This window comes from Centropristis striata, chromosome 13 (genome assembly GCF_030273125.1).
Source record: "Centropristis striata isolate RG_2023a ecotype Rhode Island chromosome 13, C.striata_1.0, whole genome shotgun sequence".
Taxonomy (NCBI): Eukaryota; Metazoa; Chordata; class Actinopteri; order Perciformes; family Serranidae; genus Centropristis; species Centropristis striata.
The window spans coordinates 34,628,613-34,647,351 of record NC_081529.1 but is presented as its reverse complement, the minus strand read 5'-3'; the positions used below and the strand labels follow the sequence as shown (position 1 = coordinate 34,647,351).

Sequence of the window (18,739 nt, the reverse complement as noted above, 5' to 3'; positions counted from 1 at the left end):
AGGAGATAAAGTTCAGGATGTTTGGTGTCAGGCATTCACATCATTGGATCCACGCATCTGCTGTTGATATATGTTTACATCATAGCCGCTTCACAAACACACATTAAAGCGTTGGTGTGTGAACATATGCTGTGTGTTTGTGTGCGCATGAGCAGACCTATTTGAGCTCCTTCGTTTCCTCAGTGCACCATCGGGCCCGGCGGCGGAGAGAGAGAGTGAGTGAGTCACCCAGCAGATGAAAGAGTCAAAGTAAAGGCTCTGCCGTCCCAAAAAAAACATCACACAGCTCCCTTGCTCACTTTTTGAAGTCATCCAAGAGGAGGGAGGGAAGCGACACACTTTCTCAATCGCATTAAAACATGGCGTCGGGCAGCTTCCCATCTTGTTGCACGCTATAGATTACACTTTGGTTTGAAGTGGAGTTTTAAGTGGGACACCGTGATATTGGGCTCTGTTTTTTGGGTTAAGTTCCTAATTCAACTCAGACTTATCCTACATCGCCACATCAGGCAGACTTATTGATCAAAGCAGGGATGGAGGCATAAATAGATGGGAAGTGAGCTCTACCTAGGCAGAAAGACAGACTTTCATCATAGTTCTATCAAAGTTCAAAGTCAAGTCAAAAAAAAAAATCTCTTTTACCAATTTTTTTAACAGTCGTCTTAAGTTACCTTTGCCTATAAAACAGTTGACAAAATTCTGTACACAGAAAGCATAAATGAGATGTTTTTTTCTGTGACATGACAAACATTTGTCATAGTGTCCTATGGTGCTCTTCTTGGAGAGACAACATGTTGCAGTGCTCTCTCGCCTGCCCTTCCAGTGAGGAGAATGTGGTGCATTGTCCTTTAGGGTGCCCCTCCAGTGAAGAAAACATGTTACAGTGTCATCTAGGGTGCTGTTCTCATGAAGAAAGCATGATGTAGTGCCCTCTAGAGCAGCTATTCTCAACCTTGGGGTCGGGACCCCAATTGGGGTCGCAAGATGATTTCTGGGGTTTTTTTTGGTCATTTTGTGTCTTTTTTGATAATTTTGTGGTCAATTTGTTTCTTTTTTGGATCATTTTGTGTCTTTTTTGGTCATTTTGTGTCTTTTCTGGACATTTTGTGTCTTTTTTGGTCATTTTGTGTCTTTTTTGATCATTTTGTGGTCAATTTGTGTCTTATTTGGTCATTTTGTTTCTTTTTTGGGTGATCTGAACTGTGCTTATGAGATTCTGTTCAGTGAGCAAGGGTCGCGGACAACATGCATGTTAAATTGGGGGTCGCGACTCAAACAGGGTTGAGAACTACTGCTCTAGAGCACCCTTAAGGAGTAAATGTGGTGCAGTGCCTTCTAGGGTGCATCTCCAGTGAGGAAAACATGATGCAGTGTCATCTAAGGTCCACTTTTAGTGAAAGAAACAAGATCCAGTGTCCTTTAAGGTGCCCCTCCAGTAAAAAAAAAACCTGTACTGTCTTCTAGGGTGCCCTTCCTGTGGAAAAAGTCCAATACAGTGCCCTTAAAGTGAAAATTGTCATGCAGTGGGGGTTAGGGTTAGATAAGCACCCTTTCTCACTCGCCCAAGCAAGAAGGGTTGTCTGGTGAGACATCTCACTCATATTACTCAGAGAACCGGGGTTATGTAAGTAACCTAAAGTTTTGCGCAACCGCTGTGATCTCTGGCGCTCCCGGTCCCCAGGTTGGGAACCCCTGCTCTAGAGTCCTTAGGGTGCCTCTCCAGTGAAGAAAACATGTCTCAGTGTCATCTAGGGTAACCTTACTATGAAGACAGCATGATGTGGTGCACTCTAGAGCGCCTTTCAAGTGAAGAAACGTTAAACACTGTTCCCTAGAGCAGTAGTTCTCAACCTTTTTGAGTGGCGACCCCCAATTTAACATGCATCTCCACGCACAGTTCAGATCATACAAACTCAGTTGATACGATATTGTGCATTTATATATATTTTTTATATTTTATTGTTACTTTTAATCTAAGTCCTTTGCTATCAGTTTAAAGGTCCATTCTGACCTCCTGAGTGTGTAACAGTCAGCTTCAAGACAGAGACTCCTTGGAAAGTAACAACTTGGTACTTTGGGATTTGTCAGAAAAGACACAAAATGACCAAAAAGACACAAAATGACCAAAAAAAAAAGACACAAAATGACCCATTAAATGACCGAAAAGACTAAAACACATTCACACATGAACACTTTAACACAGAGCTGACTTGGCGACCCCCAGAAATCATCTCGCGACCCCAATTGGGGCCGGGACCCCAAGGTTGAGAATAGCTGATCTAGGATGCCCTTACCATGAAGAAAGCATGATGTAGTGACTCTAGAGTGTCTTTCCAGTGAAGAAACACTGAACACTGTTCCCTAGAGTGCCTTTAAAGTTGAGTAAACTGGATGCAGTGCCATATTGGTTGGCCTATATTCTATAAAACTCTCTGCATGCTGGTGCCCCACTGCTTGCAGCTGGTGCCTTTTTTATTTCTTCTTCTTTTTTTTACCCGCCCCTGCTCTTGAGTCTGTCATTGGTTCCAATGCACCACAGCCTCAAACTAACCTTGTTCTCCCGACCTTCTGCAGCCGGTTAGATGTTAAGCCCACTCACCCTGATAGTAATGGATGTAATTGGTTTTCTGATAGCAAGAACTGGCTGGTTGAGTGTGTAATCACTGAACATTTAGTACGTTGTGTGTCTGATGCATGTTTATCTGTGTGTGCCTGCCTGTGTGTGCCCATGATGCATTATTTCTGTGCTGCGTGTGATGTGGCTCTGACAGTGAGCAGCAGGGATTAAGAGAATCACTACTGACAGGCAAGTGATGGCAAACTGTGAAATGGAAATAAAGTCTCTTGTCATTACAGCAGCAACTCTCTCTCTCACCCACATAGATACACAGGCAAGACAGCAATGATTACAGACAAACGAGCAAATAACATCTCCCAGCTCTCCCTCGCTGGCAGATTGAACTCAAATTGTTCTGAGAGACATGCAGAGTGAACAGAGGATCGTTTTGAATGCTTACAAATGCTGCTGACACTAAAAGTAAAAGCTTTTCTTTGAAATCTTTTTCTTTTTTTGTTTATGAGAATGAACCACACAAGTCAGCTCCCCGGGGTGCAGTATGCAGTATGTTTATGAAACCACCAACATCTATTATAAGAGTATTTTTTGTGACTCATCGTCATTTTAACCCTCTGGAGTCCAGGAAAGACTTCTTCATGATGTCACAACGTAGAAACGTTCAGCAGCATGGAGTCCTGCTGTCAGCTGAACTCTGAAGTTTTGGCTTTTCCACAAGTTTCCATGTTCAATTTATTGCATCAAAAAACAACCCACCTTGACCAAGTGTAGTAACATGATTTTACTTTTTTTGCAGAGATTTTTCTAATTTTGCAGTGTGCATTCAGCATTTTTAATGCAATCTTTTGTGTTTACTGTTTTTTTGTGTGTTTTTTGTAATTTCTTTGGGTTTTTATGTGTTTTATGTGTGTTTTTGTAAATTTTTGTGTTTTTGTAATTTTTTAAATGTTTTTGGTGTATTTTTGTGTGTTTTGATGTGTGTTTTGATGTGTGTTTTTGGTGTGTTTTGTGTTTTTTTGCGTGTTTTTTGTAATTTTTTATGTTTTTATGTGTGTTTTTTGGAGGGAAAAAATTGTGTTTTGTGTGTTTTTTGTAATTTCTTTGGGCTTTTATATGTTTTATGTGTGTTTTTGTAAATCTTTTGTATTTTGTAAAAAAATATGTTTTTGGTGTGTTTTGAGTGTGTTTTAATATGTGTTTTTGGAGGGTTTTGCCTCTTTTTCTGTATTTTTTTATGTTTTTATGTGGGTTTTTTGGAGAAAAAAAGTGTGTTTTTTTTTTTGTTTTTTTGTGTGGTTTTACGTATGTTTTTTTTTGTAATTTTTTTTTGTTCAAAATGTTGATCCAGTAAGTCAAAATGAAAACAATAATCAGGTCATATAGGTGAGGTTGTGCTAAAAACAATGCTACCAACACGTCACGGTAAAGATTTCTCAGTGGTTTGAATGAAAAGGAGTCCAAAACGAAATAACAAAACAAAACAGCCCCAAACTCCAAAGGGTTAAAGAGATCCCTGCCCTTTGAATTATCACCTGTCAATCGCTCGTCACATTGTGTGCTCCCTACGTGTGGAGTGACATCACCCTGGTGTCAGTTTTATATCTCCTGTCAGAGTTCAGCTCCGGGACGACCAAGCTGAAAACCATAATTGCTCTTTAGCAATGCGAGATGATTGGAAACATATCGGACAAAAATGCCATATGGAGTCAATATCCTGTCCAGGACGATAGAATGCACTGAACAGAATCTAAAAATACTGGAAACAGGCACACTGACTTACACACACACACACACACACACACACACAGAAGGATTACTCCATTGAGAAATGTTTACTTTGGTTTCTTCCTCCTCCTGCAACAATAGACCGGTCCATTCCTAACAATGCAGCTGCACACCTTGAGCAAATCTCACTTCTAAACGCACAAAGATCAAACCATGGAGGTGTGTTTGGCCTCCATGTGTCCTGTTTGTCCATTGTCTGTGTTTGAATAAGTGTGGCTTGTGTGCATATCATTAAGTGTGTGTGTGTGAGAGAAAGAAAGAAAGTTGTCACCCGTTTTCCGCCACTCCCGTTCTTTTTTTTAAGTGTGCACGTGTCTGTAAGTGTCTATGTGTGTGTGTGTTTGGCCTGGTTCCCACTGCAGATTATTAATTAAGTTCTGGTAAGCGGTGCATGCCTTGCCTTCAGATCCACTTCCACTCTCTTTAACACACGCACACACACACACGGTAAGCGTACACATGCACAAACACACACACAGACACACTTCAAAGCAGCCGCACTCCACACAGCTAGGATTAAGAGGCGATTGAAGAGCCTGATACAGCCTCAAAGTGCCTTCAGCACAAAAATGCCTTTGGCAGGGCACAGGTAGTCTCTTTGAAAGTGCTTACACACACACACACACACACACACATACATATGGCTGGGCTTTTAATTTAGCTCTGATTTTTTTTTCTCTCTTTGTGTTTGTCACAGTCCTGCTGGGCTATTTCTCCTTGTATGTACTATCCATATCTTCATCTATTCAACACACAGCCATGTTTAATGTGTGTTTAGATGGTTATGCTGTATAATGTATGAAGTTGTACAATGCTTCCTGCTAAATTCCCCAGTGAGCGTAGAAGGTAAAAGGAATAGGCTAGTAGCAAGCTCTTTACGTTTTTATGAAAACATCTGAGCCTGTTTGCATGTCAATATGGCCATATGTTTCATATGAACACACACATATGTGATGAACTCAGTCATATACAGTAACAGAGCGTCACACACACCTCATTACCTCACAGTCAATTACAAAGATGATGCTTTGATATAACTTTGATGTAAACGTTTTCACTGCTGAGACACATTTTAGTCTCAGTTTGAGAGTTATTGATAGAAAAATATATAATATTAACCACCAGAGTGGCACTTTAACTAAGCTGTAGTCAAGATGGAGCTTTAAAGAGAGACAACAAATGTGTCAGCTGTAAAGAAAAACATCGAAGGACTCCATTTGCACCCCCTCTCCCACACACACACACTTCTTTCTGTTGCCTTTTCTTTTCTACACCCTTCTTTGTCTCCCCCTCTCTCATCAGCTGCTATAGGGCCCCTAGGGACCAGCGGGCTGCCACTCAAAGAGCCCTGGCGCAGGAAGACAGGCCGGTATCCTTGGTGATGGCTCTGTGTTTCCGTGGTGACAGGTGTGTCCGCTCAGAGGCGGGCGCTGCTGTTTGTCAGGAAGTGTTTGGATGGCTGCAGAGTCCACAGCAGCTCTGGTGATGATGGCTGCTTCAGTCACACGCTGTTTGTTAGTGAGTTGTCCGTCTGTCAGTGGCTGTCAGGACGGGGGGGGTCTGTGAGTACGGGTAACTGAACAGGAGCGGGGCCCAGGGGCCAAACGTGTCAGGGGCCCCCACAGGCCCTCACCTGCAGAACGTCACCTGAAGAGACACGAAGCAGCCAGAATAACCACAAAGAGAGAAAAAAAAACTACTTAGAGGTGCAAAACTGCACCAAAGAGATTTTGAAAAGCAGCAACTACAAAGAGACACAAAATGACTACAAACTACTAAAAGACTGCAACAATAAAAAATGAAAAAAAGTGACACAAAATTACCACAAAGAGATACGTAAAGTCTATAAAGGACACAAAACTACAACAAAATAGCAATTATACACTTTTTGTTTTTGGTGAGGCCCTTTGAATGTCTATGCCCAGGGGCCGATTATCTCAAAATCCACCGTGTGTGTGTGTGTGTGTGTGTGTGTGTCACGGGTCTCTGTATGTGTGTTTTTGGTGCATAAATTGGGTTTACTGCATTTTTTTTTTACATTTTCTCAATACTTTTCTCCATGGCTTGAGTGGTATTTTTATATTTCCTATGTAAATATGAACAGGAAGTGATGCAGAATGACACAAAAAGATGACAAAGAGACCAAAACAACTACAAAAGTGTGCAAAACAACCACAAAGAGACACAAAATGATTGCAAACTACAAAAAGAGAGAGATACATAACATCTATAAAGAGACACAAAAGAAGGCAACTATAAAGTCTTGGTGGGGCCCTTTGAATGTCTGTGCCCAGGAGCCCATTATCTCAAAATGGTTTGTGTATCATGGATCTCTATGTGTGTTTTCTGTGTATTAATCTGCAAAATACTGCCTTTTTAAAACGTTGTCTCAATACATTTCTCCATGGCTTGTGTATTTATAGGTATTTTTATGTTTCCTACATAAAAAGGAAGCTTCAAGATCTGAAAACAGAAGGTGCTTATTGTTTATCACTGGCTCATCAATGGCATTGCAAGATGCTAACTCGGGTTTAGAGAGCAGGTTTTCAGAGTTTAATTTGATCCACATCCCCCTGAAAAGACTTGCCTGCCTTTCAAAGAATGACCTATATCCCCCATTAATTCGAGCCTCGGTCTCTCTGCGGTACTTGTAAGGACCTTGTCACCGCGCGTACAGACCGCCATCGACATCCCCGTCGAATTCCACCACTTCACACCTAATTATCTCACTCCACTGTTTAGCCTCTCATTGAGGCTCTGGCATCACAACACAGCTAGCCCAACGCAGGCAGATCTCGTATTAGACGCTCGCAGTCTCTGCTTCCAGCTGGCTAGCTTCCCACAGAGAAACAACCGAAAACAAAGAGCCGAGTGCCGCTCAATAAACTCCCAACAACAATCCCCATTCACTCCTATTCTGCCTCCACCGTGTTGTGTCTCCCAGCTTCTCCCGATCGTCTCCCCTCTTTTTTTTTTCTCCCTATAGCTAATTGGCAGCAACGTTTTAATTCCCCCCACCCTGCCCCCCTTCCTGTTAAGTGATGAATTGTTGGCAGGGGATCAAAGAGGAGTGGTGCCCACTGTGCACCATGCCCGTCACTACCTGCTGGCACACATGAGCATTGGGATGGCGCCGAGCCAAGGGGCCACAGGCCTGCACCGCCAGGACACACTGCCAAGAGGCAGAGGTCAACATGAGTGTGTCTGTGTGTGTCTGTGTGTGTGTGCATGGGTAGGTTGGGAGGGTTAGTGTGTGCACTTCCTAACAGAAGATTCAATTTCCCAACTCTGCCTCTTTGTGTCTCTCTATCCGTCTGTCTGCATATCTCTTTCTCACACTCGCCTCTCCCTTCTTGTTGCAGACCAACAGCAGGTTGAAGCAGATTGAGAAGGAGTTCAGTCAGAAGCTCGCCAAGTCTGCCCAGGTAATCAGTTTTCTCTTCTACCCTTCTTTTTACCCGCCTTTCATTTTTATATTCCTCTTTTTCCACTGAACCGCTTGAAAGATTGGACAAATGTACCGATGGGAGAGGTGAGGAAGCAGACAGAACCAAGACACACACACTGGTGAACACACAGCAAGCCGGGCAGCCCTTTACCCTTAAACAGAAACACACACACACACACACACACACACACACATATCAGTGTTTCCCCTACATTCATTCAGCAGCAGTGCACCGCCGCTAAAAGCTAAAAGGTAACGTTCAAGCTTATACACGGTCTATATAGCGATTAGCACAGGTAATGTAACATAATATCAACATAGCATCAACATAGCGTAGCTCCTTAAAGCAGTGACGGCAGTGTTGCCAACTTAGCGACTTTGTTGCTAGATTTAGTGACTTTTCAGACCCCCTTAGCGACTATTCTTCATAATAGCAACTAGCGACAAAGCTAGCAACTTTTAGGTGTTACTGGAGATTTTCGGAGACTCGTTCTTACTCCTCTTAACGAGACGCGGGGGGCGCTAACAACGAGCCAACGCGGCCCAGTCCTCCTGCAGCAGTCTCTCTCGGCTGCAGTCACAGAGCCGGAGGGGATGTTAACCCCTTAGCAACCAGTCTGCAAATCGAGCATGCGCAAAGTCGCTGCCGGCTGGTTTACAGTCAGCATCTCTTTTGGGTCACTTTAGCTCAGGGGTGTCAAACTCTGGCACTCTAGTGTTATTTTATTTGGCCCGCGAGGCAATACCAAATTATTATATTATTATTGTACTATAAAAGCTGTATTATATGGCGCATTTACCGCTAATACTAGATTTATTATTGTTATTTTATTTTTAAATGTATTAACCTGTTGAAAAACTTTATTTTGATATTTAAATCAGAAGGATGCAAATAGAAAAGAGGCATACGATTTTTATTTAATTTTTATTTAATAAATTAATGACATTGATGTGTTTTTTATTTGAAATTTGATTTTGCATGTCTGCACTATTTAGTTATATATTGTATGTTTACAAGCGTTGCTGGTTCCATATTTAATGTTAAAGCAAAACATGTTTGGTATATATTAAAAGGTTTATTTGTTCGAGGCCAGATTTAGGAGGAGGGTTGAAATTATGACAGAAGACAGTTCACTTGCAGTACTAAACATATTTAGGGTGTTTTTACTCTCTTTTTGTCTTCCCTACAACGTTATTCCTGTCTCCTACAGCGTCCATTACAATTACTACACATGATAAATTATGCAAATTAGGCGATGACGTCATTTAGCAACTTTTAGTGACTTTTTGGAGCCAATAGCTACTTTCCTTACTAAGGACTTGGCAACACTGCTAATTGCCACGGACACAGCAGCTAAAAAGATTCTAGGGGAAACACTGCATCCCATATCTGGCATGAGATCTGTGCAGAGCTCAGGTAAATAAATCTAAACATAAAACACAGAAGATCGTATTACATAAAGAATATATAAAGTTCTGCTGTCTGGCTTTTCCTTGTTACTGTTCCTCCTCTTTCATCTCTGTGGCCCGAGGTGTTAGAGGTGAAAGCTCTCCTTCACAGCTCAAACACACTGGTGTGAAGTCAGGACCAGTTTTAAGGTCTTATACGTGATACGTTGGATATGTTTTTATAGTACAAATCTTTGCCCTTAAAGCTGCAATAATCAATTTGTTTACACAAGAGTGAATCAAATACCTACGTTTAACGTGGAAAGAGGGCGCTGGTAGGGAGCTAGGAGAGAGTGATGTTGCTCAGTCTCTACTGAATGTGCTAAACAGCAACAGGAAGTACAATAGTATAGTACAAAGTATAGTACAATGTTTGCAGAATGTACGTGTTTAGGAAGTACTGACCATACAACTGGATAATGAGACTTGGTTTGTACTGCACGGAAATTCGTATATGGATGTTTTGATCTAGTTTTGCTGTTGTTAATTAAATATGGCTGCATGTAGATGCATACAATATCTTATTCTAAAATAAACAAGTGATCATAAAGAGTGTGAGATTAGACCGGACAGATCACCAGCATCATATTCATGTTCTAACTGAACAAACTGTGGATAATAATAATAATCATTCAGATCCATCATTCAAGTTAACAGGAGTCTCAAGTTTGGTGATTAGCAACCAACTTCTCTTTTATAAGAATCCTCTTTCTAATAGAAACTCTGGATTATGCATGAAAAAGTTGAAGACGAAAACGTTACTTAGTTTTCGTTAGTTTTGTAACAACACAATACAGTTTCAGTTAGTTATTGTTTTTTTGTATTTTTTTAATTCAAGTTTTTATTGAACTATTCAACTCTTCAAGGCTCAGGTACATGGCAAACTTAGTACATGTCTCCACACAGAAACAGGTAGTTATTATTATTATTATTATTATTATTATTATTATTATTATTATTATTATTATTATTAAGAGTTTACAGTGACAGTCTCAGCACATTTTTGTCTCTTAAAAGGTATTAAATACAAAATAAACTGAGTACATGATAACTAATGACAGTAACTGACAATAACTGACAATAACTGACAGTAACTGACAGTAACTGACAATAACTGACAGTAACTGACAATAACTGACAGTAACTGACAGTAACTGACAGTAACTGACAATAACTGACAGTAACTGACAGTAACTGACAATAAACTAAACATGTATCATATCTGTACACACAAACACATCATAAAGATGTTGCTGGGGTATACAATATTACCAGATCCCCTCTGGGGGAAATAGCACAAAACCAGGGTCCTGAATCCTAGTTAGTTAGTTATTATTTACATTTATGTAATCCCAGAATCCCAAGGGGTCACCCCGAGTTATTGTTTTTTTTAAAAACTCTTGGTTTTATATTTATTTCAGTTATCAAACATGTATTTTTCAATTCTAGTTTTGGTTATTTCATTAGTTTTCATTAACTATAATATCCTTGCTTCATACCTGTTTCTCGTCCTCATGTCATGGCGTCTTCTGTTAACACCTCCAGTCGAGGGCCGTATGTTTACCACCACTGTGTCTCCTCAGATTGAGCCCATTTAAACCTGAAGTAGTCCTTCTTCTCTCCAACCTGGAATATAACTTTCCAGGACACTTTGTGTCATTCAGCAACATTTCTCAGAAAGTTCATGCAGCTTTACCTCACCAGTTTAAAAGATCCAAAACAGCCTAAGTAGTGTTTACATTACAGAAGAAAAGAGTTTTCTCCTTGATTATGTAGCAGGGTAAAATATCACAATCATTTGGCCATAATTGCACCTCGTTACCCAAAGAGGAGATTCAAAAGGAGGAGGGGGGGGGGGGGGGCTTTGTTGTTTTTCTTTCTTTCTTCTCCTCTTTAAATCCCCCCATTTTGGGTTGGCTGGCAAAGGCACAGAGTTGAAAGCGGGGTTGACAAGCAGATGTTGTGAGAAAACGGTAGCTTATTAGGTTACACAATGCTCGACTTCAAAAGAAGTCGGATGCTGTGCGAAAGTTCAGCCATGTTTGCCCGCTTTGACGGAGCGCTACGCCGCCGCAGACGGAGCAACAAGTGATTAATCCTCTGTTTTGGGGACACAAAGCTGGCACAGGTTCAACAAACAACACTCTCTCTCTCTCTGTCTGACATTAAAGAAAAGTCTCTGTGCGCAGAATTCAACACCTTTGTTGAAAAGTGTGCTGTTAGACAGAAGGTTATGCTGACGCTGGGGGGTTTGTGTATTAATATGCGTGATTAACGCGCTGCTGTTTGTCGTGGGCTTGGGCAGCTTTGTTTTTGAAAGGTAAAGGTGGAACTGTTGCCTTCCCCTTGGGGCGACTCAGTCAAATGTAAACAAGAGGCCTTTGAACCTCAAAGGCTAACCCCAGTTGTTAACCCCTCGCTGTCTGACAGGGGGGCACCACTCTTCAGCTCAACTGCATGGCTAATAACCCAATTAAAAACATACCACGCCATACATTATCCTGAGGGGACTGCAGACCTTAGGATTTAGGTTTACGTGCGTTCACACACACACATTTCCCTCTCTCTCGTATGCATGTTCCATCTTTGTCTCTCTTTCTCATTCAGAAACACACACACACACATATATGCAGACACTCCTAATTAGTGTCTCTTCAATCCAATCCTGTGTGTTAAGCGTCTGGCTGTGAGTGGTCCTCCTGGGTGACCTGTGAACCCAACAGGCCTGTGCACTCTCTCTCCCCCTACTTAATGATGAGGCTACTGTGGGTGGTAGCTGTGGTGCTGAGGGGAGATCATTACTGTATCCCTGACCGTCTCACCGTGGGAGTATATGGGAGGTGGAGGGAAGCTGCCATGGGAGGCTCCGTGCATGAGAAGCAGCGTGTTCTGGAAGGAGAGGTGGAAGTTCACTCAATATGCAAATATAGCTCATTTATTTCAGCACAATGCTGGTTGTTAAGTTCCACAAAAACGTGTTCACATGTGACCTCTGAGGCATGTTTTAACCAAATATACGGTCTGTTTAGGTATTTATTTCAACATAAGGATGAACCCATAGAGAATCATCACCTAACTTTATATGGAGTAAGATCGCTATCAAAAAGATGTGTTTGCATGATTATAACCATTCGTATTCGTAATGTTAAACATTTGCATGTCATTAAAATAGTTTTAGTACACAAAATTCTGCTTTCATATACGTGAGTCTGAGGAATTGTTTGGGTTAGGATTGTTTTTATGTGAGTACAACAATAAACAATTAAAATAAACAATAATAATAAAAACTGCAATGGCAGTAATAATAAACAACAATAAAACAATTACAAATAAGAACAATAATAAAAACAACAATGACAGTAATAATAAACAACACTAAAACAGTGCAGACAAAAATTGATAAAATTAATATAAAATATATACTTAAATATGTAATTTGAGTACACTTTGATGCTGGTAATGTTGTACTTTTACTTTGTTATGAATGCAGGACTTTTATAGTGGAGGAATTTCACAGTGTGGTATTAGTACTTTTACTTAAGTAAGGTACCTGAATACTTTCCCCACCACTGCTAACAATGTCTAAAATAGTTATTACATTTTGCAAATTGGTTTTCTGCTCATTAACTATTGATTCACTGACTTGTCATTTCAGCTCTTTTTTTTTTATTGGCTCCTTGTTTTGTAGCCTTAGTTATTCACCTTTCTGTTTACATACAGGTGAATTCACAGCGGACCTGATCATGCCTTACCTTTTTTTTTTTTTTTTTTTTTCTACCTCCAGTTCAGGGAGAGGTAAGCCTGCCTTTAGCCCTGAACAGAGAAGCTAGCAGGCTGGGGAAATAGACAAGTCTCACCAGACCAATTACAGACTTAAAAAGGCCTGGCTGGCTATCAGACAGAAAAAGGTGCTGTGGTCTATATATATATATATATATATATATATATATATATATATATATAAATATATACAGGGATAACAAGACAGACAGCTGAGTTTACTAGTTTACAGTACCGCCACCGCCTGGGGCTAAAGACCAGCAGATGCAGGGAATCCATATTGTAAAATAATTATTACGCCCAGAAATGATGTTCCCATAATAATGTGTCATTTGTTGCTTTCATGTGGCTTTCCTGCTGACAAAATAAGCCTAATCTCCCTCTCATCTCTCTCTCTCTCTCTCTCTCTCTCTCTCTCTCTCTCTCTCTCTCTCTCTCTCTCTCTCTCTCTCTCTCTCTCTCTCTCTCTCTCTCTCTCTCCGTGGTCGACTCTAACTCCCACACAATGTGCAGATTCCAGCAGGCTAGTCCTCCAGAGTTTGAACATGGTAAACAATTATCTGTCTAGCCCAAAGCTAGCAGCAGCACTGCCCCCCCTCAACCTCTGTCTCTCTCTTTTTCTCTTTCCCCCCTTTCTCTCCCTTCCTCCCTCTCTCTTTTTTTTTACTCTCTCTCATCTTTTCTCTGCCTTTCCCTGACAGTGGCTTAAATAGAATGTTAATTTTGACTGGAGGATTTCAAAGCCGAGGCAGTTCCTTTTCATCTTGGTGTGCACCGCAAGTTCACCAACACAAAGTCACTCCGCTCTTCAAAAAGGAAGTTGTTTTTTCCTTCCTGTCTACTTTTTTTTTTTACCACCCTCTTCTCTTTTTCTCTCTCTGCTTTCTCTGTGTCGTCTCAAAAAAGACACCAGACATGAGACTCTGGGAAAAAGCAGTTTTTCAAGGTGATTGTTACTGCCATCCAAATAATCTGTGACGAATGTGGAGCACATTTTCCATCTGATGCCAGTCATTTGTGAGACCTTTGAAATGAAGCAAATCAGCATTTTTTTCGTCCAGTGAACACGTTTGGCAACAGGTTTTTTTCTCTGCAGAACATTATGTTACTGCAACACTTGTTTCAAACACAAGCATAGAAAAAGAACATATAAGTTAACGATGCATTGGGAAAAAAAGCTTGGGCCATTTGCCAACAAGTCAGCTTATCTTTATATGTACTCACTGACCAGTGGATAAAACACTGAGTAGTCAGTTCTCCCTCTGGTGATTCTCTGTCAAGCCTCCACAAATCAAGAAAAAGACCTCACACATTCATTTTCTCTCTCTTTTCTTTTCTTTATGAGTGTTTTTATTGGTTTTTGTTTGCAAACAGCAAGACATTGTTACATGGAACAGAGCAAACTTTGTCTCCCTATTCCCCCTCCCATCCCCACCAAATAATAAGTATATATATATATATATATATATATATATATATATATATACATACACTCACTTTAATTATATAGTCAAATACTGGAAACAGTTACACTACAGGCCAAAAGTGTGGAAGCAACTTAAATTTTCTGTTCACAATGGCTTTATTAAAAACCAGTATGGATTCTTTGTATTTCTGGATGTGTTTACTACATGATCAGACTTTAACTTTATTGAAATTTAACCATTTTCCACAACCGACCTTTAGGTAAACATTGATGTTAGCAGACCATTGCTAAATAAATGTTAACAAAAGAAAAGAAGGGCTTAGTTTTAGGATTGAGGAGATTTGGAAGAGTCACAACTTCAGTACAAAAGTTTTAAAAATCCCAATAAATCTCAACTGTGTTCATATCTCTGACAAACTACCACAGAAATGGCTCAAACTGAAGCAGCTGAGTAAAGAAACAAGAGTTCAGATTTATACATTAAGGAAAGAAGGAAACACAAAGTCAAATAGTTTGTTTCTGAGCTTTCATGCATGCCTCTTTCCAGTGTTATACTGATTTTATTTTCTCTCTTTTTATCTCTCTCTCTCCTCTTTCCACCTGTAGCTGATTGCAGAGCTGCAGACATCAGCATGTGACTCAAAGGAGGAAGCTGTTCGTCTGCAGAAGGCTCTGGAGAAGCAGCTGGAGGAGTCAAACGTTCGATGGGACGAGGAGAGGAGGACGATAACTCACCACGCTGATCGGGCCAACAAGGTCAGTGTCAGGCACTGTTTCCACTACCGGGCAATACCCGGAATAAGGCGGGTCTCACTCGCCGAAACGCCCCTAATTTCAATACGAGCAGTCCGGAGCGGGCTTTTGTCAGGACTTTTTTCATAAAAAGCCTGGTTGCTGATTGGATAGAACGCTAAGCAGGATGTGACGTAGTACTCGACGCCACAACAACAACACACGCCATTTGTAAAAGCCAGCGAAGCAGTGTTGCCAACTTAGCAACTTTGTTGCTATAATTAGCGACTTTTCGTCTCCTCTTAACGAGCCGCCGGCCCCCGCGGCTCGTTAAGAGGAGACGAAAAGTCCTAAGAGTAAGAACGAGTCGAATCGGCACAGTCCTCCTGCAGCAGTCTCTCCCAGCTGCAGAGCCGGAGGGGATGTTAACCCCTTAGCGTCCAGTCTGAAAATTGCTAATAGGCTAACAGTTAGCTCTGTAGCAGTACAGTGTGTATGTGCTCTTTAAAAAATAAAAACTCTACTCTTCTATTTCTTCTTTCTAGCATATAGCACTTACGTAGCGATTACAGTTGGCTCTTAAAGTTTTGTACTTACTTGATTCCGGTGGTCTAAGGCTTGTACCATCAGGTCGAATGCACTACAATTGTAAGTCGCTTTGGACAAAAGCGCTAAATGAAATGTAATGTAATGTCTTGCTGCTGCTGCTGCAGGAGGTGTTCACCTAGCGATCTCTGTTTGTTTACAACAAGCACCAGACACTCTGTGCACAGTTAGTGATGCTGGTTAATTCACCATCACAATGTTTATGATCAGTGGAGACAATGTGCATAATTAGCCATGCTGGTTTGTTTATGATCAGCTGCTGACTTTGTGCACAGTTAGCGACGGCGGCCACAGTTGGGTCTCCCTCACCCTTGCCTCTCTGCTTCTGTCAACATTAGTAGGTCCAGAGTAACATAACTGCAATATTATGACAGTTATTATCAGCATATTATAGCTGAGGTACTGTACCTGAAATAAAGACCACCTGCAGTGACATTAGAAGAAAAAATTACACTTTTAAGAAGTATAACATAAACTTTCATATGCAATGGTGCTATATGGTGTCACAAAACAAGGAGTATTTATTTAATGGGTGAAGTACATCCAGTAACTTGATTTATCACCAGGCAAGATGTATCAGGGTTTGTCTGATTCAGCTCAGCTGTTGATTCATCACAATTTATGCTGATTTGCAGTAATGAGTCAGAAATTTTCCCTATTGGGTAAAATGCTGGAGACGTTTTGCCCAATTTAGTCTGCAGTCAGCTGAAGCTTGATATAAACCAGATGTTGTCTAATGCTTCACAAGACAAAAAAGGCGGATAAATGAAGCAAAAATAAAAAAATAAAAATAAAAACTCTTAAAACAGAACATTACAAAACATACCAATAACAATATAAGAGTAAAAAACAATACAGAAATAGTAAAATAAATAAATACTATTGGTTGGTCTGTGATATTTGCAGCAGTTTAATAAAAGAAATAAGCACAGAAAATAGGTCCAAAATGATAATCACGATTATTTTGATCAATATTGTAATCACGATTATTAATCACGATTATTCATCATGTTAGGGAAAACATCTGTATTTTTATTGCACTACTTTTAAACAAACAATAGGAACAGTTTTTAGTGTGCACAGAGTCTCTGCTGATCAGAAACATAGTGATGGTGAATTAACCAGCATCACTAACTGTGCACAGAGTGTCTGGTGCTTGTTGTAAACAAACAGAGATCGCTAAGTGAACACCTCCTGCAGCAGCAGCACATACACACTGTACTGCTACAGAGCTAACTGTTAGCCTGTTAGCACATACACACTGTACTGCTACAGAGCTAACTGTTAGCCTGTTAGCACATACACACTGTACTGCTACAGAGCTAACTGTTAGCCTGTTTGCACATACACACTGTACTGATACAGAGCTAACTGTTAGCCTGTTAGCACATACACACTGTACTGCTACAGAGCTAACTGTTAGCCTGTTAGCACATACACACTGTACTGCTACAGAGCTAACTGTTAGCCTGTTAGCACATACACACTGTACTGCTACAGAGCTAACTGTTAGCCTGTTAGCACATACACACTGTACTGCTACAGAGCTAACTGTTAGCCTGTTAGCAATTTGCAGACTGGACGCTAAGGGGTTAACATCCCCTCTGGCTCTGCAGCTGGGAGAGACTGCTGTAGGAGGACTGTGCCGCTTAGACTCGTTCTTACTCTTCTTAACATTGAGAAGAGTAAGAACGAGTCTCCAAAAGTCTCCAATAACACCAGAAAAAGTCTCTGGATTTGTCACCAGACACTTTTTTGAAAAACAGTCGCTACGGGGGTCTGAAAAGTCGCTAAATGTAGCAACAAAGTCGCTAAGTTAGAAACACTGCTGATTTGCCGGCTTTCACAAATGTCGCGTGTTGTTGTGGCGTCGAGTACTACGTCACATCCTGCTTAGCGTTCTATCCGATCAGCAACCAGACTTTTTTCAGGGGAGAAACACGGCCCCGCCCCCTGGTGGTTGGTGGACTACTGGTGTAGAAAGTTCTTGATTAGATATGCAGGAGGGACGCATTTTAAAATGGAAATATCGCCGACGATCAGGTTAATTTAATCATGGCGTCATGATTAAAATGCGATTAATTGTGCAGCTCTAACAGAAAGTCTTTGAGCTTCTATAATGTTGTAATGACAGCTGGACTACATATAGGCAGAAAGTGCCAACTCATATAATAGAGGGGATTACAAACTGCACCAGCTTTAGTTGGTCTTCAAGGACATTTTATCGGTTCTCTTATCTTCCTTACTCCTTAATCTCCTCACAGTCATGTACTTCCTGTCCGAGTCAGTGGTGTCTGTAGTGTCTGTTCATGTGCAGAGGGAAACCTTTAGACTCACAGAACAGGGGGGCGTCTGTAAACTGCATCCTCAAAAAAGCCTTGTCTGGATTTGACTTTTATGGAGTAGACACGAGCTGCTTTTCTTTTGTTAAAGCACACTTACAGTTTGTGTGCATGTGCTCTGTCATTTTTATGGCTGGCTGCAAACTCCATAGTGTCTTTAAGTGGCTTGTGTGCTCTGTGTCTGTCTGAACCTTATAAATCTGCCTGCTGCACCCCACTTTCACAGTTAAACTCCTTATTTTTTAGCCATAACCTTTTTATTTCTCACTTTACGTTTATTTACATAAAGGGTGAAGGTGAAGCAGAACTTTTTGTCTGTAGAATTTACTGTGAAAAACTGTTAATCATGACAGTAAAATGATAAATGTAGTAACAATAAAACACTGTAAATGTATATATCAGCCAAAACAGCATTTTTTACAGTTTTGTTTTTTTTTAAAACATAACATACTGATAATAAAATACACTGGCACCGTGTTTGTAGCAAAAAATATACTGTAATATATATACAAGGCATCATTTTTGCATTTTTTTTTTTTAAATACTTTTTCTCACTGTTAAATGTACTAAACATCATATCTCTAACAAAAATATAC

General features: G+C 40.5%; 1 protein-coding gene across 1 annotated transcript in view; it reads left to right on the top strand.

The window, feature by feature from the left end:
* Positions 1-18,739, top strand: part of cep112 (centrosomal protein 112) — a 219,298-nt gene that overhangs the window by 148,744 nt on the left and 51,815 nt on the right. Inside the window, exons 22-23 of the mRNA XM_059347126.1 lie at positions 7,723-7,785; positions 15,070-15,219. Coding sequence (XP_059203109.1) covers positions 7,723-7,785; positions 15,070-15,219 — 213 coding nt within the window. The remainder of the gene's footprint in view (positions 1-7,722; positions 7,786-15,069; positions 15,220-18,739) is intronic.